The 23,393-nt window shown below is 40.1% G+C and overlaps 2 protein-coding genes across 4 annotated transcripts in view; one reads left to right on the forward strand and one right to left on the reverse strand.

Moving 5' to 3' along the window:
* RGR (retinal G protein coupled receptor) overlaps positions 1–4,249 on the reverse strand; it is a 34,104-nt gene extending 29,855 nt beyond the window's left edge. The window contains exon 1 of one of the 2 annotated variants that reach the window (XM_087702196.1): positions 4,089–4,249. In XM_087702196.1, the coding sequence (XP_087558322.1) occupies positions 4,089–4,170 (82 nt within the window). In that variant the 5' untranslated portion in view covers positions 4,171–4,249. The remainder of the gene's footprint in view (positions 1–4,088) is intronic. The other variant, XM_087702194.1, reaches the window with a different exon arrangement.
* A 4,843-nt stretch (positions 4,250–9,092) lies between these two features.
* LRIT1 (leucine rich repeat, Ig-like and transmembrane domains 1) lies at positions 9,093–23,124 on the forward strand. 2 transcript variants are annotated; one of them, XM_014060067.2, is made up of 4 exons: positions 9,093–9,317; positions 11,237–11,706; positions 15,432–15,737; positions 21,407–23,124. In XM_014060067.2, exons 1-4 carry the CDS (start codon positions 9,193–9,195, stop codon positions 22,405–22,407), a joined length of 1,902 nt encoding a protein of 633 aa, XP_013915542.2. In that variant the 5' UTR covers positions 9,093–9,192; the 3' UTR covers positions 22,408–23,124. The 2 variants fall into 2 exon arrangements, with proteins under 2 accessions (XP_013915542.2, XP_013915543.2); XM_014060068.2 differs by having other exon boundaries at positions 11,240–11,706.
* The last annotated feature ends 269 nt before the right edge of the window (positions 23,125–23,393 follow it).

The following is a 23,393-nucleotide window of genomic DNA, read 5'->3' on the forward strand; positions in this document are numbered from 1 at the left end:
AAAGGGAGTTTTGAGGTGGACACAAAGGCTGTCTCTTTGATCACAGCTGTGGGCACTTTGTTTGAAAAGAAAGGTAATCTAGGACTTATGTGTTACTATGTTTATTAAATAGGGTTCCCCCCCCCCCGCTGGGGGTAAACTATTTTTGAACATGAGTCAGACTTCAAAATAAAGATTTCTTGAACGAAACTTTGGGTGATTCCTGGCAGGTTTTTGGCAGGTTTTTTTTTTTAAATGAAAACTACAGATTAGTTTGTCAGTCTGTTCTAGGGAAAATTTTTTTCTAACTTCCAAACCTGGTCAAGACCCTGGAATTTCAGTGGCTCCCCATTCAGGGCCAACCTTCCTTAACCTCTGAGATCAACAAGGTCAGCCAAAGGGTTGCCATCTGAATTTCAAACTTGTATCTAATATATTATACAAAGTTGCTGTTAAAAGAAAAAAAAACCTTCTATAAGGTATTAGAATAGCCTTATAAACAGAGAAGAAATCTGTTTCCAAAATGAGAACCACAAAGGTCATATCTATGTAAAAAAAAAACAGATGTTAATTTACATATATAGATTTAAATTGAAAATCTTTACAGCTTAACATTAACAGCAATGCATTTCACTACAGCAAGAATGAATTGCTCTCCAGGTATCTATTTCTCTGATAGCCCTCCCCTTTTTAAAGGATCGTGGCTTTAAAGTTCCCTTCAGAGAGGAGGTTGGACTAGAAGACCTTTAGATCCCTTTCAACCCCAGGATTCTAAGATTTAAATGCCAGACAAAGGGAAGAGTGTCTTTAAGCAAAATAAAGGACTCTTTTGCATAGTATAATGCAATGTTCTATGGTTTAGCATGCTTTCTATGATTTCCTGTAGCTCGTTACAGGTTTCAAATCTAATTCTGAATATTTCACTAAAGTACTTTAGACTGCTACTTTGAATGCAGATGCAGAAAGAGCAAAGAAGATTTTCATTATAGACCATCGGGAATCTTCAGATAATACATTGGAATAAAGCTTTGGTAAATAAATGTATAAACAAATAAATTTTATGTGCACACATATACACAAACAAAGCAGGGTAGATCAAACATAACCTTCATGACTTATATGTCTAAACAGAAATATCTCTATATTTCATTTTTAGAACTCCCCAACCTAAATGTTTTTACAACAGTCAACAATGTTGTAATATTCCTTTGCCGTCAAGCGAATTATTTCTGTTTCATGTACCTTTTCCTCTGCCTTCAGGGAAAATCTATCCAGAAATTGGATTTTTTTGTTGTTGCATCATTTAATATCTCCTCTATGAATTCACAGGGAGAACATCTTTATTAGCTTGGACAGAAGTAGAAAGGTCAAGTCGCTTGTTAGCAAAGGGAAAGGAAAATTATTGTTCAGAAGATGGAAATAACATGGTTGGAGTTATTATTAGTTGCCCTACCTCTATTATTAGTTGCCCACCTACCGAGGTGGCGCAGTGGTTAAATGCAGCACTGCAGGCTACTTCAGCTGACTGCAGTTCAGCAGTTCGGCTGTTCAAATCTCACCGGCTCAAGGTTGACTCAGCCTTCCATCCTTCCGAGGTGGGTAAAATGAGGACCCGGATTGTTGTTGGGGGCAATATGCTGACTCTGTAAACCGCTTAGAGAGGGCTGAAAGCCCTATGAAGCAGTATATAAGTCTAACTGCTATTGCTATTAAATAAGTAAATAACTCAATGGGGTGAAGATGTCTGATTCTTTAAGTACTTCTGGCACCTGGATCAGGCGCAGGAGGGGAAAGAGAAGCCCCCATCATGCTTCATTCTGAAGGAGTATATGAATCAATATTGGTTCCTGCTTATATTATTGTATACTGTCTGAAATTAGTTGTTTTCTAGCCTAGCATATTGTAACCTTAGCACCAGACTGCAAATGTTATCTCACTGCTTCTGTCGCTTCTATTCTTGGCTTCAAAGCTTGGCACATTTTTGAAAGCTAGTAGAAGAAATTGTTACATGGGAATATCAAACTGTATAGATAAAGGAACCAAACTAGGGAGTTTTCCTGGCTCATAAATCCTTAAAGCAATCTGCTGAAAAACAACTTGGCAAAGGGGGGCAGCCACCCCCTACACAAGGCTATAGGAATACTCCACAGATAAGGTAGACAGAGACAGGAGCTTGAACCAAAGAATGCTTTAAAGATCATGTTGGTAACGAATCTTTGTCTCTGATTGGATAAACTTTTTTCTATCTGCCTAAAATGTATATAATACTCTGAGCCACTCTTCCAGGGTGTGGCTATTCCTTACATGCTTTTGTTTGTATGTTTTGGACATAGTTTTGTCACCCAGCCTTTGCTATGGCCACAAATAAAAGCTGATACTTTTTGCAAACCTTGTCTCGAGTCTCACTCTTTGGCATCTCAGTGACTTAGGGAAAACTGCTGGAGCCTTACAATTCTTTCTTAGACTGTATAATTGGCGGTAGTATTGCTTTGGTTTCAGATATGGGCCACACTTCTCAGGAAAAAACAGGCATGAGAGTCACTTGTCTGGAATGGAACTATAGGATCTCCTGCCATGGGCAACGGGTTGGGTCATAAGATCAAGGTGCTGGTTATCACCTTTAAAGCCCTACATGGCCTAGGACCCGGATATCTGCGAGACCGTCTTCTGCCACATACCTCCCAACGGCCGATAAGATCTCACAGGATGGGCCTTCTCCGGGTGCTGTCAACCAGCCAATGTCGGCTGGCGACTCCTCGGGGGAGGGCCTTCTCTGTAGTTGCTCCAACCCTATGGAATGATCTACCGCCAGAGATCCGGACCCTTCCCACTCTGTCGGCCTTCCAAAAGGCTACTAAAACCTGGCTGTTCCGGCAGGCCTGGGGCTGTTGACCTCATGAATGAGGTCCAGCCCCGCCTAGATTGAGTGCATGATGTGTTTTTTTTAATCTGCTTTTTTCTCTATTTTTAATTTTTATCCTTTTTAGAGTTGTATTTCTGTAAGCCGCCCGGAGTCCTTCGGGATTGGGCGGCATATAAATTCATTAAATTTGAAATTTGAAATCTCTAAGGTCCCTTCCAACCCCATTATTCTATGTTCTATTTTATTCTGCCTTTTTCCTATTATCAAGATGGGTTGCACTATCAAACCATGGTTTGCACAAGACAAACCATGATGAAGTAAGATACAAAAATAGGCAGATGCATATATCAATGCATGGGGTAATCTTGTGGTCTCTGGACCAGCATTCCAGAGACTATAAGACTCTCAAATTCCCTTCCAACTTTAATGATAAGATTCATGGTTTCTTATTCTTTTACATGCTTGTGAACTAGAAAGAACATAGAATAAAAGGGGTTGGAAGGGACCTTGGGGGTCTTCTAGTCCAACCCCCCTGCTCGAGCATTTCAGACAAATGACTGTCAATCTCTTCTTGAAAGCCTCCAGTGATGGAGCATCTACAACTTCCAGAGGCAAGTCATTCCAGTGATTAATTGTTTTCACTGTCAGGAAATTTCCTCTTAATTCTAGTTTGAATCTCTCTTTGATAATCTTCCACCCATTACTTCTTGTCCTGCCCTAAGGTTCTTTGCAAAATAGGCTGACCCACTCTTCTCTTCTCTGTGACAGACCCTTATCATATCACCCTTAGTCCTTCTCTTCATTAGGCTACACATACCCAGTTCCCTCAATCGTTCATTGTACAGTTTAGTCTCCAGACTCTAATATTCAGGACTATGTAATGTATTTGCACACATGAAAGGAAGAGGGGTGAAGGTTCCACAATCAAGAGTTACAACAACACACCTCTCTTCACTGACATTGCATAGTGTATCACAAACATTTTGAGCAGCATTGAGTAGGAAGAGATGCTTCTTTAGATACTTCCTTAGAATGTTTTGGAGCCTTGAACACATGTACTAAAATTAAGCCCAGAAGCAACCAAGGTTGTCCAAACTGAAGGCTTTGAAGCATCCATAGGAAAGAGAGATAGTCAAAGCATAAATGTAATTTCTGTCTTAAATTCTTCCTTGTTCCATTCTTAAATTCTGAAATGGCAGGGAATGGCAGAAACAGCCTTCTGACTCTTTAAAGCAGCCCATCTTACCTTCAAACAGCAGAATTGTGCCAATGGTGAAGACTTCACTTTCAGTGAAACCATCAGGAATAGGATATTCCAAATTAACCATGTTTGCAATAAAAAAAGGAAAAGACTCCAGGGTCTGGATTTTTCCCAGTTAACTGCCCTAGTCAATTCTTTGTCCTGAATTTTCTTTCTTCCATCCAATCATCTACAAGTCTTATCTTCTTAAAGAACATGACCACGTGGAAATCCTTACAGAAAAGCTTTGTGCGCTAATCCTAACCCAACAATTCCTGAAAAATTCTCCCTCATATCCCTCCCATGCCTGGGACTGCATAATGCAAAAGGAGACATTTTGTGCAATCCCAAGAAGCCTTTTGTAGAGACAAGTTTTAAGAACGGACCCAGCTAATTTTTTTTTGTGGTGGGGGAGAGCTAAACAATACAAGAATGGTGGCCAAAGCAAATACTATGTAATTAGGGAGTCACTAGAAATAAGAATAAGAAATAAACAAACATGATTAAATCACTAATCAGGGAAAGGAAGGAGAAAAGGAGATGGGGGGTTCTTATTGTGAAACAAAGGAAAAATATGCTTTGGAGTCTTTGGTGCTATCTGAGCTTGGTTATTTGCTCGGAGACCTTTCATTACCCAACTAGGTAACATCCTCAGTACTTGTGTGTAGAGTTTCATCCTTGTTTATATATTTGCCCTACTTGCCCTACTTTTGGTAGGGATGTTGTTTTCTCTTTAACAGAATAACAGAGTTGGAAGGAACCTTGGAGGTCTTCTAATCCAATCATCTACTGAAGCAGAAGACTTTATTACATTTCAGACAAATGATTGTCCAATCTACCCTTGAAAGCCTCCCGTGTTGGAGTATTTACAACTTCTGAAGACAAGCCATTCCACTGATTAATTGCTCTAACTGTCAGGAAATTTCTCCTAGATTGTTTCTCTCATTGAATAGTTTCCACCCGTTGCTTCTTGTCCTGTTTTGGAGAGTAGGTTGACTGCCTCTTCTTTGTGGCAGCTCCTCAAATATTGGAAGACGGCTCTCACGTCTTCCCTGGTCCTTCTCTTCACTTGGTTAGCCATGCCCAGTTCCAGCAACCGTTCATCATACGTATGTTTCAGCCTCCAGTCCCTTAATCATCTTGGTTGCTTTTCTCTCCACTAGAGTCTCAACATCTTTTTTTAAAAAATTATTGTGGCAACCTAAACCGGATGCAGAGTTTCAAATGTGGTATTACCAAGGCCTTATAAAGTGGTACTAACCCTTCACTTGATCTTGAGGGATAGACCCTCTGTTAATGCAGCCTTTTGTATAACTTTGTTTATTTTGTGGTCCCACTGGTTTTATTATTATAAGGTTTGGTTGCATGATAAGCCAGATGTTTAGATTGGATTTGGCATTTTCGTCCACCTATCAAGTCCTCCCCAAAGATCTGGGCTAGGCAGACATGGTTGTCTGATGGAGCTAAAGGTTTTGTCACAGGATCTAAGTTGCTTCAAGTAATTATCTTCATTCTTCTTTCTCTTCAAGGAAGTCTACCTGGCAGAGATGAGAAGAATAAAATGCAGCAGCAAGAAAGCAATAAAACCACTATAAAGTCCACAGTCATTTTGTTTTTGCAATTCTTACGCTAGCAAAAGTCAGAGCATGTGATGTGCTGTTCTATCAATCCACTTAAGCTTCTTAGTGCGCAAAGCTGCTGAAAGAGAATGGAATGTGAAGTGAAAATGCACATTGGCTGCAAAGGAAGGCAACTCTGAATTTTTGAGACCTTCCTACCAGGGAGATCCAGATAGAAAAATGAAATGTAATCACAGATAAAAGTCCTGCACTGCACTCATTTCCAGAATTGCTAGTTGCGGCTGAAACCAATTTTCTGAAAAGGTCTCTGGGAACTGTCTGAGATAGGGAGGTTGGTGAGCATTTTGGTACCTTGGAAAATGTTCTCCAATCCCTATGATGCTTGCAAAAGTCTTTACAAATCTTTACAGAAGTAAAACTTCATGACTAATAATAAAATGTGTTCATCGGAAAAGATGCTTTCAGACTCCCTCTGGTTTTGAGCTACCAACATGAGTTTCCTCCTCCTCCAATATCTACAATGTCTTCTCTTATAATGTAATCTACAAATCCACAAGTTATAGCAGAATAACAGAGTTGGGAGGGACCTTGGAGGTTTTCTAGTCCAACCCTTGCACAAGCAGGAGACCCGACATCAGTGATAGCGAACCTTTTCAGCACCCAGTGCCAAAAGGGAGCACTTTGCACATGCGTACTCGTCTGAGCTGTGACCAGGAAGAGGAGCTGAGCAGGGAGCATGTGGGTGCCAGGAAATGAACTTCCAGTTTCTGGCATGTACATGCACACCAGCCAGCAATTCCTATGGTTACTGGCATGTATGTGCACCCGCCGATCAGCTGGCCAGCGTGTATGCTCATGCCAGAAAGCAGAAGGCCAGCTTGCACAAAGGCCAGCTGATTATCATATGTGCATGCGTGCGACATGGTTCCTTGTGCCACTTCAGGCTCGCATGCCATAGGTTTACCATCATGGTCCTACACCATTGCAGACCAATGCTTGTCCAATCTCTTCTTAACAATCTCCAGTGATGACACCCACAACTTCTGGAGGCAAGCAGTACTACTGGTTTTATACATATTTTCACCACTTAATAATGTATGAACCTACTCATCCTCTCATTGTTTTCCATTGAATATTCAATTGAATATATTTCTATTTGAAAAGAAGATATTTTCTTCTCTGTGATCCTCTGCGCTTGATGACTGAATCGTCTCCTTCTCTGGTTTTGCACAAAACCCAGAATCATGATCTAGACAAGAGTTTGTACAACAAAGCTAGGAATTGCTATCATCAGCAGATGAGAACTGAATTAAAATGCTGGGTTTGTTTAGTTTATCAGTACAATGTTTCTAATGTTACTCACAAATAATATCAAATCAGCTCATTGCTGTCCATTTAATCAGAGTTTTTCCTTGTGTTTTTGGCAAGGAACATAATTAATAATCCTTTTTCATTCATAGTATTCCTTGCCAGAAAAGTTAATCCCTGATGTGCTAATATCCTTCTGTTTCTCTTGTGTAACAAACTCTTTCATTAGCAAATGCAAAAGAGAATAAGAAGTACAAACCAGTAAATAAGGTGAAGGAAGCTGCAGATTACTTCATCAGAAAGCTTTTGCCCCTTAATACGATGTGTTCATCAGAAAAGATATTACCAAACTTCTGCTATTTTTCTGCCACCACTGACAAAGATGGTCGTGCTTCTATGCCGACAGGTAGAGGATCACAAGCATACTTGTTCAATGTAGTCTAAAATGAAGGGTGTTCCTTTGACAATGGAAACAATGCCCACTGATGGTGATCCCTACATGCACATACAAAGAGTCTCTGCCAGGCTACAAAACCAAGATAGATATGTTGAGTTACTCCAAAGCAGTTTCCTTTACAAGTAGTTGCTTTAGTTTGGTAAGATTCTGTCAATAGGTAAGGAACAGTTTCCTTTACTGTTCCTTACCTATAGACAGAATCTTGCCAAACTAAAGCAACTACTTGCATCAATAAGGATATGTTGTGAGAACTTCTAAGGAGAAGCCATCTTAAGTCTCTTCCTGCCAACCAAACTATCTAAACTTTGCTATCTCTTGCTCTTCTGGAATGCAGCCCCTTCCTTCTGGGAATCCAGACTACATTCCACCACAGTCAGGGTACCTTAGAGTTTACTGAACTGCTTACTTGTCTGATTGGCCTGACCAATGGGAACTATTATCTCAGCAACATTTGAAGGGATGCAGGTCTTCCAATCGTCGGAGAATTTTGGTGATGATTCTGCAGAGGATAGATCACAAAATATAGTTTATCAAACTCATCTTGAAAATCTAACCAGAAATGGTCCTGGTAGAGTTGTGCCTAGGAGACCCATGGAACATCTTGGAAAAGGGAGCCTGGCAAATAAGCAGAATTCTTATTTTTTTATGTGAGCATCAGAATTAAGAACCAAAATACTGGAAAACTAGAGATATTTTAAACTCGCTAATTACATCTGAGATCTCACTTGTCCATTTTTATGAACATCTTTTTGCATCAGCCTGTGATAAAGATTCTTTGTAGCCACATGCTCTTTTTTGGAGAATATTGGAAAGAGCATAGAACACAGAATAAGAGGGTTGGGAAAGACCTTGGAGGCCTCTCTCAAGGCAGGAGTTTCCTACACCATCCCTGACCAATGCTGTCCAATCTTTTCTTGAAAATCTCCAGCGATGGAGCACCTGCAATTCTGGGAGGACAGTTCTCACTGTCAGGAAATTCCTCCTTATTTCCAGATCTCCCTCTGATCAGTTTCTACCCATTGCATCTTGTCTATGGAGATTCTCAGTCGTGGCTGTCTCAAAAGTGCTTTTTCAAAAAGAAACTGGTCTAAGGTCCAGTTGCCTTTAAAAAAAAGTACCCTTGGGGTTGGTTCCAAGTGCTTTGCAGAATAAATCAACCTCCCCTCTTTCCTGTGACAGCCCTTCAAGTACTGGAAGAAAGCTATCCTGTTGCCCCTAAGCTTCCTCTTCACTAGGCTAAGCATACCTAGTTCCCTTCAATCATTCATGATATGATTTAGCAACCAGAGCCTTTATCATTTTTGTTGCTCTTCTGTGCGCTCTTTCTATGGTCTCAGCATCCTCTTTGTATCTATGGTATTATAACAATCTTTTCCAATTCATGCTTCCCGGCATTGAGGAAGGCCACTTCAAGAAAGGCTGAGGGCTCTGAAGGTAAAACCTCACTCAAACAGTTTAAAAAGAAGAAGAAGAAAATCTCTGTGTGCAAAAGCTGAGCTCCTAAACGTTGCTTTGAACCGATCCAGAGAGAAGGGAGGGAAGAAATCTTCCTGCTGACAGTTCTAGGGAGCCATAAGCATCTCTGTGCAAATAGCCTCATTCTTAATCCCCTGTCTATCCAATTTTATCTGGTGACTTCAGCAGGATGCTGGGAGATCAGCGCAGATGAGGAAAGGAAGACAATGTGAAGGATTCCATGGATGCGATCAGAGAAGAACTTCAGCCCTTCTGACCAGGAGTTGGATGCCTTCCTCACAGCTAGATCATGATGTGGGTCACGGTGGGCTTCCTATGCTGCCTGACCATCGGAAGTCTCCCTTGGATGCTCTGCTTTTGCCCTTCTCAATGCAGCTGCTCCTTCTACAGCATCAATGAAAGGATGAGAGCCAGGTAAAATTGCTCTAATTTTCCTTGATGACTTAGTGGGTGGCAGGAAGGATTTCTGGGAGGTTGGTACACCGTTCTTCTTGGTGGAAGAGGAGAGTTAGTTCAGCATTTGCGTTATTTTCCCAATGGCTTCCTACAGCCACAAGGACTTTGTGTGCTGTGGGATTAACAAGAGAGTACAGCATAATCTGATTTCTGAAATGCCATTTGATGGACTTTTACACTAAGACAGAAACAATATAATCAACATTACACAATATTATGGGGAAAGTGATCGACACTGAACTGTGTAACAATGAACATAACTAAAAAGTATTAAAAGAATAATCATCAGAATTTTATAAATTTAAGACAGTGTGCATGGAGAGTATATTCTACTAGTTCTTCAGATGGTTGTGGGGTGCGGGTGGGGAGGAAACTAACAATGACATAAAATTTCACTCCAAGCTCTGAAAAATTGTGTGGGGGAAAAACACATTAAAAGCACAGGATGAGTTTATGTTTATTTGGAAAAAATACATGCAGATTTTGACTAAAGATTCACTTCAAAATAAAACCTGCTGTCTCTGAAAGCAACAATCACATCTACACATCAGCACGACTTCATGGTGAGAAAGATTGCTTAAACCAAGCAAGATTTGTGTATTTTATGTAATATTTGGGTACCATGTATGTCAAATTATTTTTTGAAAGAGGCACGGTCAACACAAATGAGATGGTTTTGGGAAGGATGAACTAAAAACAGCTCATTTAAACAATTTTCACAAGTCTAGACACACCTGTGCATCTTCTGATTTTATCAACATCTACAGTATGTCTGCAAAGACAAACACACACACACACACACACACATTCCCAGTAAAATAAAAAAGAAGAGAGAAAGGACAGATCTCCAATGCTTAACATGCAGGAAGAATCTTTGACCCCACAAAAGTATCTACTGTAAAATGTTTTGGACATAGCTTATCTTTGTGGATAAACCAGAGGGTTATGTAAATATGCTTTAGTTATGTACTTCTGTAGAAATTGGTTGGCCTAGGGCAGTTGTTTCTCAACCTTGGCCACTTTGAAATGGGTTGACTTCAACTTCCAGAATTCCCCAGCCAGCCAAGTTCTCCAACCAGTTTTGGGCTCAACTCATGTCCTGGTTCAGCACCTGAGTTAGTCAGCTCTTCAGAGTCTTCCAGAGAGCCAAGAGCATAGGGTTTTTCAACCTTTTTGACACCCCATGAACCTCTGAAAGCCATGGCTGAAAAGGAAGACATTTCAAGACTGACAAAGCAGAAGTTCAGCCAAAGATTGGTCAGAAGCATACTAAATGACTGTGAACTCATTTATGGAAAATTATAGTATAGATAGCAATAGCAATTGACTTATATAGCACTTCACAGTGCTTTCACAGCCATCTCTAAGTGGTTTACAGTAAAAATATCTGCATCCTCATTTTTGCTCACCTCGGAAGGAAAGAAGGCTGAGTCAACCTTGAGCTGGTCAGGATCAAACTGCTGGCAGTGGGCAGTGAGTTAGCTTGCAGTACTGAATTCTAACCACTGCACCACCACAGCTCCAGCTTTTAGAGTGAGGGGAGCCCGGGGAAAAAACAATGAAGTACACCCACAAAACTAGACAACTGGTGATTAAAAGTGTTCTGTCGTGTGCAGGATAGTCCAGGCAGTTGAAATGAATATACAGATAAATGTTTATTGCAAGCTTATGTTCTTTACAAGAATCTGAACTACTAACAGTCAAAGCAAATAGACGGTAGATAAGAGTCAGTGGAATGCAAGACGAGATGGACTTAGATCTCTTGTGGGTGCAAAGGGACTTGATACTGATGACACATTTGATCCCTCCCTCAGGGTCAGCCTGGTCATCTCCTACATGTTCAATGTATAATTTTTTAAAAAATCTTTTTTTTCCAGCAGGGCTATTTTGTGCAATGACCCGGAGATGACCCTCACGCCTGTCAATTTTCCAGGAGACACTTTCAAACTTAGGATAGAAAAAACAGCAATCCGAAGAGTTCCTGGGGAATCTTTCCATTCTCTTCACAACCTGGAGTTCCTCTGGATGCCCTACAATGCCTTGGCGAGCCTCCGAGGGAATAACTTTAGGGGCCTGTACCAGCTTCAGGAGCTCAGACTGGCGGGCAATGTCCTTACTTCTTTTCCATGGGAAACTCTTTCCAACATGCCTCACTTGAGGTTGCTGGATTTGCATAATAATCAGATCGCCTCCATACCCTCTCATGCTGCTCAGTATATCCGGAACATTACTTATCTCGACATCTCAAGCAATAAACTGATGATGCTCCCTCAAGAACTCATTGTTGTCTGGTCGAATCTTCAAGCTGTTCCATACTTCCTTAATGACCATTCCAAGATTATCCTAGGTAAGGCTTTTGGGGGTGAGTGAAAGAAAAAAGAAATCTCTGCCTACATGACCCATGGTCATTGATCCTTGGGTTGATCCTGAGGAAGTTGCTGAATTTGTTATCCTTGGAATCCAGGGGAGACCTAAAAAGCCATTGCTCTTCCGTAGGAGATGTGGGATTTTATTCCTTTTATCCAATTCAACCCCGTCATTAACATTGAAGCAACTGCCTTCAGAGTAGATGTTGATGATGGGCAGCAAAGGATGAGAATTTGTTAGCTGTTGAACTCTGTAATTCTAACATGCCAGTTTTGGACACTGTCAAAAATGCTACCTTATTAAGAGTATTTAAGCAAGATTTGGTTGTTAAGCCAGCTGGCTTCTGAATGGTAAAAACAAACAAACAGAGACCCCCTTGTTTTTCATTTCAGGAGAAACAAATTAGGTGGGTCACGTCAATCTAGACTGGATCCCGTTTCCATCCAGTTTATAGGCTGGATTCAGAATCAACCATACTTAGGGGAGATTCAATGGAAGCCTGGATTGGTTGGGCTGAGCTTCACTGCTTTCCATGAACTTCTTCTAAGTGTGACTGAATGTGGATGTAATCAAATGTAGATAAGGTCTCTTTAAAAAAAGGTGTTCAAACACAATTTTTCATTTGAGCCTGCATGAGTAAGAATGCTTTACCTGCAGAGAAGACCACCTGTTTCATCTATAAGAGCCACCCTAGAGAGAGTCTCTTTTAACTTAATAAAGTCCATAAAATGATTAAGAAATGAAAGGCACAACTTTCTGTTTGAAAAATAAATTCCAAAACAGTTGCATTCTTCATCCAAGAACTGATCATAGCCTTGCCAGCTCCACCTCCAGCTTTCAGTACAGGAACTGCTTCAAAGTTTCTTGCAGACCTTCTGCTGAATCAGAGGGCCTAGAACTTTCCATAACCTAGGAGAGTCAGATAAAATTAAAGGAAAGCCGGTTCCTTCTGCTGATAGTTGACGAAGCTACATTCCAGGGAAAAACCCTCTGGGATCCTTCCCTGGGCGTGTAGTCAAAATAGAATGGAATGGAATGGAATAGAATGGAACAGAATGGAACAGAATGGAACAGAACGGAGCAGAACAGATCAGAACAGAATATAGAATATATAATATAGAAGAGAAGAGAAGAAAATAAAGAATAGAATATAGAAGAGAATAGAATATAGAAGAGAAGAAAATAAAGAATAGAATATAGAATAGAACATAGACTAGACTAGACTAGAATATAGAATGGAATGGAATGGAATAGAATATAGAATGTAGAATGTAGAATGTAGAATGTAGAATGTAGAATGTAGAATGTAGAATGTAGAATGTAGAATGTAGAATACAGAATACAGAATACAGAATATAGAATACTGTTTCAGCATTAGACAGAACTCCCAATTATTCTCTTCTGATTGCTTGAGTTATTTGGTTTCAATAACATACCCTATTTTTCGCACTATAAGACATACTTCCTCCCCCCTCCAAAAGTGGGTGGAAATATCTGTGCAAATGTTGCTAACATTCGCTTACAGAGCGAATGTTGCCAAAGCTCTGCCCACCCACTGGCCCCCACCCTTGGGCCATTTTTGGCCTCCGCGCACACTGTTTCAGCCTCCACGTGTCTCGTTTTGCGCCCATTCCAGGTGGCGGAGATTGCTGCCGCCTATGGGGGTCGCAGTGATCAGTGGTGATTGGCGGCGGTGATCCCTGCAGCCTGGAATAGCTGATCAGTGGTATTCCGGGAGGCCGATCCAACCGCCAATCAGCTACTCATGCTAAATCAGACTGTGATAATGTGCTGAAATTGACCAGGCTGTTTACTGCAAGGACACTAGCCAGATAAATACTGATAGATGCTGGGAGGCAGAGGCAGATTCCCCCCCTTGTTTTCCTCCCCAAAAGCTAGGTGTGTCTTATGGTCCAGGGTGTCTTATAGTAAAAAAATACAGTAATAGGAAATGGAGTGAGAAAGAAGCTCTTTGGTTGTTGCTATTGTTAAAACTGAGGAAATACTTTCTGATCTCTGGAATATTATTACAAAGCTACTGGTGGATCATTAGTTATCTTCTGCCTTCAACTATTCTTGGAGATATATAGTCATTATCTGAAGAAAAAAGCCATAAAACTTTTATTTGGCTCTATATGGCCATAAAATTGTATTTTTGCCAGGTTACATTCTGTGAACATTTGTCCAAGTGCAGCCAGCACTTCCTGGTCCTTTTCCTCCCATCACCTTTGGCCCTGAGATGCTCTTTTAATAAAAAATATATTTGCAAATTTGCCTACTAAGGATAAAAATGCCAAATCCAGTTTAAACCTCTGGCTGACTGCAACAACAACAACAACGTTGGGTGCTATCCCAAAACAACTGGAGCGCATAGTGGTGTATTAACCATTAAGCAGACTAGGTGTGTGCTTAGGGCACCAGGCCCAAGGGGGCACCACAAAGTTGAGAAAGAAAAATAAACCCAATGAAGATTTGCACAGTATGTACAAAGGAGGGGGGCACCAAGATGCGTCAGTGCTTAGGGCACCAGTGAGCACAGCTTGGACCCCAATGCCATTGACAAATTTGCTATCAGTCAATTGCAAAAGGTGACCTGACTTTGACCAGTAACATTATCAAACATCCACATCTTCCTATCCCAGATCTTTAGGAAGAACTCGATAAGTGAATGCAAATGCCAGATTCCGTCTGAACATCTGTCTAACTGCACGACAAACCATAGTAATAGCTTTGTCTGAAGCTACAATGTTTTACTAAGAGCTCCTATTGAAATTCAGTTCAGATCCTTTCCAAATAGCCATGCTTCAATTAATTGCTACTTCAAAGATTTCCTTCCTTCCTTCCTTCCTTCCTTCCTTCCTTCCTTCCTTCCTTCCTTCCTTCCTTCCTTCCTTCCTTCCTTCCCTCCCTCCCTCCCTCCCTCCCTCCTTCCTTCCTTCCTCATTTCTTTCTCTCTCTCTTTCTCTCTCTCTTCCTCCCCTCCCCCCTTCCCTTCCCTTATTACTTACTTACTTACTTTTTATGCCATCATTTTTGCTGTAAGGCAACTCTGGACAGATTACAAGTAATAAAAAAAATAGAAAAATAATTATATTAGAATTAAAATGTTAAAACTAGGCAAAAGACCAAGAGTAAGAGACAGACAGCGTGGGGAGGAGGTCTTCTTATCTCATCCACCAGCTTGAGTGGTGAGTGTCCCCATTAGAGCTCAAAGTCAACCAGCAGAGCCAAGTTTTGCTTCCCTTCTGGTATCAAAAGGGTGAGAGCAGTTCTCCCCTCCAGTGGTAGAGAGTTCCACAGGATCAGGGCCACCGCAGAAAAGCCTTTGCAGGCAGCATCATTACCCAGAGCCTCTATGTGAAAAGTTCCAGCAATTTTTGAATAATTGTATAGCAAATCTTTTTATTGTATGTCTGCAAACAATGAATGGGAAAAAGAGGCTCCATATAGCCGCCCCACTTGAGCCTTCACAGGTCTCCTGGAGGAAGCCTGGAGGATCCCTTTAGATGATGTAATGGTTGGCCCGAGTCGAGGACAGATTGCCACAGCCTGCTGGAATAGAGCCATTAAAAAAAGAATGCAAATTGAATGACAAAAATTAAAATATGTTTTTATTTATTTCAAATAATTAAATTGAATTGTTAAATTGTCCTGTGGCAAGTTGTCCCATTCTGGGTTGACCCTCCCAATGGCTTCTCTTCTCAGGCCTACAGGACAACCCCTGGACGTGTGACTGCAGCGTCTATGAAATGGCTCATTTCCTCAACTTCCAGTCCCCCAACGTAGCCTTCATCGAGCCAAAGCTGAGATGCTTCAACCCTGAAAAGCAGACTAGACTCTTCTTCAGTCAAGTGGAGCTGAGGAAGTGCCAGAGCCCCGTTGTCTACACCTCGGTGGCTAAAGTGAAGAGTATCCTGGGAAGCACAGTTCTGTTGCGGTGTGGGGCCACGGGGGTGCCCGCTCCAGAGCTGAGCTGGAGGAGAGCAGATGGGAAACCATTTAATGGAACAGGTTGGTCCTCCCCTTCCATCGTATCTGCCTGAGCTAAGGACAGAGTGAAGCAATTATAATCCTTGAGCATCAGACAAAACAGTTGCAGGTAGTCCTTCACTCATGATCACAGTTGGGACTGGAATTTCGGTCCCACATTGGTGTGGTTGTAATGACTGGACGAGATTTTTACAACCATTTTCACAGTGGTTACAAAGTGAATCACCACAGTTATCAGGTGAACCATGCGGTCATTAAGCAAATCCAGCTTCCCCAATGGACTTTTCTCTTTGCGGGAAACCAGACTATAAAACAAATTCTGAAAAGTTATCTTAACATTCAGAAGTTGTCAAAAATTGTCTTAACGTTTAGAATACATACATGTAACCTCAAGACACTGCAACTGATTGTAAATGCCATGTGTTTGCCAAGTACCCCAGTTGCAATCACGTGGCTGCAGGTAGTGAAACACCTTTTTCTTTTTTCTTTAAGGTTTTTTTATTTTAATTGAACAAAAACACAAAAAAAGAGTCATCCTTCATTACATCTTGTAGAAAGCGTGTTGATTGGTTACAGATAACTTTCGTGCATTTCTTCCACAGTCATTACTTATAGTTCTTATTAGATTATACACTTTAAGTCAAAAATCTTTGTATATCTTACTATCAATGTACCACAATTCTCATTTGACTACAATTATTTGAACGTGCTTTTGCCTCAAATCCTTCATACTTAAAGACACAACCACATATTGGCATTCATTAGCTATTTCAAAAAATCCTCCAATAACATTACACATTTATAACATCTTTTAAGTAAAAGTCAATTAATAAAGTTTCTAAACTTTTCCTCCCTCCCCCCCCCACAACTCACTGTTTAGAATTTATATCCAAGTTACTTTTGCCAATACTATAGCATGTATATATTATTAAACAATGTCCATTGACATTTCCTTGTTGTTATTATAATTGGCTAAAAATCATTTACTATTTATGTCCCATCTCCTCTCGTCCCAAAAAAAACAACCTTACACCTTTATAACAAGATCTAAATAAAAATTTGTTAATAAAATTTATAGGTCTTTTTCCCAAGTCACAATTTGCAATTTATATCCAAATTTCTTTTACTAGATTGCTAGTACATGTATATATCATTAAGCTGTGTTAGGTAAGCTCCCCGTTGGGAGAGTGAGTACGTTCAGAGAAGCGTTGTGAGAGTGTTGTTGGAGAACACACAAACCAGCATACAGAGACACTGCAGTTTAAATAGGCTTTTACTTTTATGGAAATAGAGGTATCAGAGTCCATCAAACAGTCCAAGTCATATACAGATAAGTCAGTCAGTCATCAATGTCTTTCAGTTAAGGGATAATCCAAATAACATAGTCCAGTTTCATATAATCAGTTCGGTACTCAAAGTTTGCTAACAGTTGCAAAACTTACAATAGCTCATGGCACTTACAGATCAGATCAGATCAGCCCAGCATCTAACCAAACAGAGAGCTAACAGTCGTTCTGGCTCCCTCTTATGACCGATTGAGGAAAACAGCAACCAATCACATTTTACAGTATGCTTTAAAGAAACAGGTACAACATTGTTACATGATTTATATATTGCCAATCCAACCGTTAGATTATATTCCTAACATTCTCCACTTTGGGTAGGACAATATATAAATCTTACAATCTTAATCCATATTCCTCGCAACAACGTTTATGCTTTATATTACCTTGGGCCTTAGTAAAATGATCCGCGATGTTATCTTCAGACATACAATACTCTAGTGAAACTAATTTACTATTCACACTTTGCCTTACATTCAGATATCTTATATCAGTGTGTTTTGACCTAGTTTTTACAGCAAGATTGGATGCCATCTGAATTGCTGCTTGATTGTCTTCGTAAACAACAATAGGTGCTCGTATGTCAATTCCCATATCAAGTAGAAGTTGTTTATAACAAACTACATCTGTACATAATGACAGACATGAGAACTCAGTCTCCATAGTTGATAGACTTAAACGTTTTTGTCTAATAGACCGCCATCCAATTAGTACTTTTCCCAGGAATACAACAAACCCTGATGTTGATTTTTGTGTAGACTCATTTGTAGCAAAACTTGCATCAGTATATGCAGTTAAGCTCAGATCATCTTTAGGTTCTAAATACAATGCATAATGCATCATTTGCTTAAGATATCTTAATATCCTCTTAGCAGCTTGCCAGTGCCTTTCAGTAGGTTCAGCATTAAACCTGGCTAATTGATTTACACTATATGCTATGTCGGGCCTTGACCAATTACTCAGATATGATAAGCTACCAATTAGGGATTGATAAATACCTTTATCAAACACAGGGCTTTTTACATCATCATGGCTAAATTCCTGACCCATTGGAGTTTTAGCTGGTTTACATAGTTCCATCCCAAACATCCTGAGTAGCTGCTTGATCTTCTCAGTTTGTGAGATTTTGTATCCTCCCCTAGTTTTATCTATATGTAAACCAAGATATTGCCTAATCTCACTGAGATGTTTTATACTGAACTTCGTCCTTAACAGTGTTATAATACTCATAGCTTCTTGCTCCATTTTAGTGATTAATGCTACCTCATCAGTGAACAATAGTAACAATGAAATCACACCATTACTTTCTTTCTTAAACAAATATGGATCAGCCATGCCAACTTTAAAACCTATCTTAGTTAACTCTTTAACTATACATTGATTCCATTCATATCCTGATTGCTTCAAGCCATACTCTTTTTCAACTTCCAGCAATCAGTTTTACTATCAGTTTTTAATCCCGCAGGCTTCTGTAAATATATAGTATGTTGCAACAGTGCATGAAGATATGCCATCTCTACATCTAAATGATTTATTATATATTCATTCTTAGCTGCCCACACTAATGCTGCATGTAACATTGTAGCCTTTAAACTAGGTGCAAAGACCTCATCATAGTCATTGGCTGACTGAGCAAACCCTTGTGCAACTAAGCTGGCTTTATGGGTTACAGTCCCATCTACACTATTCTTAAGTTTAAAAATCCATTTACAACCAATGGCATGTTTACCTAGTGGTAACTTTACATTTTTATGCACCTCTAACCTTTGCAATGATTTTAATCCCTTTTCCATTGCATCTTTCCAAGCTTTCTGTTCCTCAGTTGGAAATAGAGTTAATTCTTGTTAATTAGCAGGAACCTTATTTGCCTGACATGCTATAGATGCCTGATACCTGTCAGGTGGCCTAGTTACACGAGTTGAACATCTAGATATTCCAGGACTCACCCATGGACTCTCCTGTATAACCTGCTCTTGTTCGTCAGGAGAGTCCATGGGTGAGTCCTGGAATATCTAGACTTCTTCCTTAATTTCTTTAATTACTGGTTTTCCTACCTCATCATTAGGGACTACTTGGGTGTCGATAAGTACATTATCATTTGTTTCTAATTTATTCCACATGTTCTATAAACTTAGCACTAGCGCTACAGTAAATCTTATCTGTGCCCCTCTCCCAAAACCTAAATGATCTAAGGTTAGCTTAGAAAAATAACTGTCGAGCTCTTTTCTGCTTTTTCAGTCTCCCTTGTGATGGTATATGCACCTATACTGGTGCTCTGAATGTACGTAGGTAACTCAAATCTGGTTTTCTGCCATGCCACCTAGTGAATGGCAATTCACTGATTGTGTATTCACCATATTATTTAAAACATGGTTACTACACATCATAGCTTCACCCCATAGTGTTTCTGGCAAACCTGAATCAGCTATCATAGTTCGAGCCATAGCCTGTAATGTTTGCCCCCTTCGTTCTACAAACGAGTTATATTGTGGTCTATAAGGAACAGAACGTTTGTGCTTGATTCCAGCTGTTCTTAACATTGTTTGGAATTTATAATTGGTAAACTCTGTGCCATTATCAGCAACTACAGTAATAACCTTGGCTTTCAGCTTTCTTTCCGCAAACCTCAGCCAATTAAAGAAATGCTGAAACGTTTCTGTTTTGTTTTTCATTAAATAACAGAAACTGTACCGGGAATAATGATCCATGATACTCAAAACATAACAGGCACCTCCCAAACTGGGTTTTAAATGTCCTATTATATCAGCAAAAACAACCTCCAGAGGTTCCTTTGTTTTAAAAGCATTCAGTCTGTTTGCTGGAGTAACTTTGCTTTTCTCCCGATTGCAAACATTGCAGTTTAAATATTTACTGCATGGTTTTATTTTTACTCCTTCTGCCAACGTAACAGTTTGTTGCAGCGTCTTGAAATTAATGTGCCCCATGCATCTATGTAGTAAATGTATGCATTTGTCATGGGGTTTAACATTATGATAAGCTGTGTTAGCCATCTGGCCATCCGGTATAACATACAAACCATTTTTTAAAGTAGCAGTAACCCTGTTATCCCCTTTTTCAGTAATACAGATGTCTCCCCTAAAAGTTACCACATAGCCAATGTTAACCAGAGCCCTAACTGATAGTAATTACCTTCACCAGACGCCTTCACCTTCCATCCATTTGCCAAAAATACATGTTCCTTGCTCCATGGTCATTTTTACAAACCTTTTTCTATCTCTAGCAATGCACTGTGATGCTCCACTATCAACAGCCCACAAATCATGGTTTACTGGTGCATTGCTAGACATAGCCAAAGTAGACATAGCTAAGTTGACATTAGCATTTTTTCTAGCTCTTCCGGCTTGAAGCTTTTCCCTTGAGTTGATCAGGGACTTTGTGATGTCCCTGAGACCAGCAAGGCATCGTCTTTCTGATCAACATCTCTATGGGACAGTTTAGGTCTCAATGGACTGTCCAGTGGCAAAAGTGTCAACAGTGGTTTTGGAGTATCGAGACTGCATGTTGTGACATCGCAACTTGGTTCCTCCTTCTGCAAAACACCTTTTTCTGAGCCTGTCGTATCTTTGAACCATCATTAAATGAATGGCCATAAATTGAGCACTACTTGTATATTCCTGACAAATTCTGGATGTTAAAACAACTTTTCAAAATTGTGAGGAGGAGGCTGTAACATGTGAGGACATGCTCCAAGGATTGGTCTGCAACAGTGGTGGGTTGCCAATGTTTTTACTACCTGTTTCGATGTACTCGCATGCGCGTGCGCACACGTACAATGGTTTTGTGCATGCACAGGAGTGTCCACTGCTGTTACTACTGGTTCGCCCAATCCAGGCCGAACCGGGAACAACACACTTCTGGCCTGCAATTCCTTAAAGCAGTTGTGTTTTTTTTCCAGGAAAGAGAACTGTAGTTGCAAATTAATTCCACAAAAAATTGCATTTGCTTTAAAGAAATGCCGGTCAATGTTACACATATATATCTATTTTGCTCCAAAGCACCCTCTTGATTTTGAATCCAAGATGCTACACAATCTTATTTTCTATGTTATGTCTTCTTATTTCTTTTCATAACATTATAAACATCACAGATTAAATAAGTAGACCTTGAAAAAGCACTTCTGTTCTTAATTTATTGCATTTCCCCAAACTACACCATTAGAATTATTTGAACCAGTTAGCTCATAACTAATTGAAATAATCCCCTAAAACAAAAATAACAATAAAAATACAAATAACCATTAAAAATAAATTCCTTAGAAATATAAGCCATCAAACACAACATCTTCCAACAGCTTATTTTTGCAACTTTTATCTCTTCTCTCTCCAGTACATCAAGAAATTTCCAGTGATGGAATAAGATGGTCTATTTTAGAACTTTCAGTTGTCTCTTACCTTGACTCTGGAGAATACATCTGCAAGGCTGCAAACTTTCTTGGAGCCACTGAAGCTTTTATCTCCTTGATTGTCACTGATTCTAAGAGCATAGACGATCCTGGGGCAGATTTGAAAGGAGTATGGAAAGGACACATCAAGGGGATAGAAACAGCAGCTTACAAGGACAATTTGGTAGGAGGACACATCATGACAACTTCAACATTTCCGACTTTGCGCATTATTTCAGGTCAGGCCAACACAGAGAAGAATCTGGTGCTGCGAGATCAGGCCCTAAATATGAAAAGCGACCCCAAAAATATTTTAGCAAGTCTGCCCACTACTAGCCCAGAATCCAAATGTCTGGTGAGGTCAGTCAGGGTAATTGGAGACACCGATCACAGTGTCTCCTTGGCTTGGAAAGCTCCTCAGGCCAACAATGGCACCACGTTCAGCATCCTTTATGCCATCTTTGGAGAAAGAGACATGCGCAGAATCAATGTGGAGCCAAAGAAGACCAGGACCACCATCAACGGTTTGATGCCCAAGACCAAATACATTGCATGTGTCTGCGTGAAGGGACTCATACCCAAGAAGGAACAGTGCATCATTTTCTCAACAGATGAAGTTGCCAGCGCTGGTGGAACCCAAAAACTGATCAACGTGGTGGTCATTAGTGTGGCCTGTGTCATCGCTGTCCCCCTCACCCTGGTGGTCTGTTGTGGGGCCCTGAAGAGACGCTGCAGAAAACACTTTGTTCAGAAACCCAAAGACATTCAGGATTCTTACGTCACTTTTGAAGTCATCTCTCCAGGAACCAAAATGAAGGAGACAGGAGGAGAATATTTAAGTCACCACATCCCCGATGAGTCGAATAGGTTACTCTCATCAAGGTCCAGTGTGGACTCTGAAGCTGTTGCAAAGGCAGATGGACAGGTGAACGAGTTCTTCTGCTGATGCTGGCTTCTTCACCATTCAACAAGGGTCTTTGTATTTGGCAGTCCCTCTTTTGCCTGAGGTCTCTCATGCCACACACACAACCCCTCCCCCCCCACGTTTCATACAAAAACACAATGTATAGCTTTACTGACATTCTTTTTTTTAAGTTAAAATCTCAGTAGCCTAAATATGTTATGAGAAATTTCCTGGGACTTCCCACCTTTGATTCCGAGATTCCAATAATCCAATAATGGCTCCATTAATATTCTATGGAAGAATGGGTTTTAAAAATAAATAAACGAGAGTACGAAACCAAGAAGGAAGAAGAAGGAAAGAGAAAATGAGGAATCTGGAGATACTTGTTTATATGTTCTGTAAATTTCAGGAAGGAAGTAGATTTTAAATGAAAGCCTTAAGGGCATGAAGGCTGAGTAAGGCTGCATATATGTGTGTGGAAGGGAGTGACCTTTGTCTGAGAGAGATACTAATGGCCTTTTTAGGCCTGGGGTTCCCATGTAAATTCAAGTTTGCTTCCACAACCTCACATTGTTTTGTCCCTATGAGTTTCTAAATGTTGTGTGTTACTTAAAAGGATTTTGTGAACTAAAGGATCAGAGGGAAATAAGTCAGCTGGATACTGAAATATCATACATACTGTACCTATCTGGCTTCTTATACCAATTTTTCCTTTTGGTGAAATGAATTCAGATCAATAAAGAAATGTATTTACATATATATGTTGAAGTCCTCACTCAGTTTTGAAGTCTGTTACATGATAACAGAGAACCTCTAGTTCAGACACCAACTTTTGGATTCCAGCTGTTCCAGGGACTGCTTATTGAAAACATTTATATAGCCTTGCACCCAACTCTGGCCTGCCCTCAATCAAGAGATAAAATCACATCTACATCCAATAAAAATATTGCAATCAAAGATGTTAAAACCAGTCCCAAAGCTGTTTTTTCCAAAAGGCAACTGGACTTTGTTCTTTTCTCCCACTCTGA

The sequence above is a fragment of the Thamnophis sirtalis genome, unplaced genomic scaffold, assembly GCF_051295495.1.
Source record: "Thamnophis sirtalis isolate CommonGarterSnake01/CBP01778 unplaced genomic scaffold, rThaSir2_p1.2 scaffold_15, whole genome shotgun sequence".
Classification (NCBI taxonomy): domain Eukaryota; kingdom Metazoa; phylum Chordata; class Lepidosauria; order Squamata; family Natricidae; genus Thamnophis; species Thamnophis sirtalis.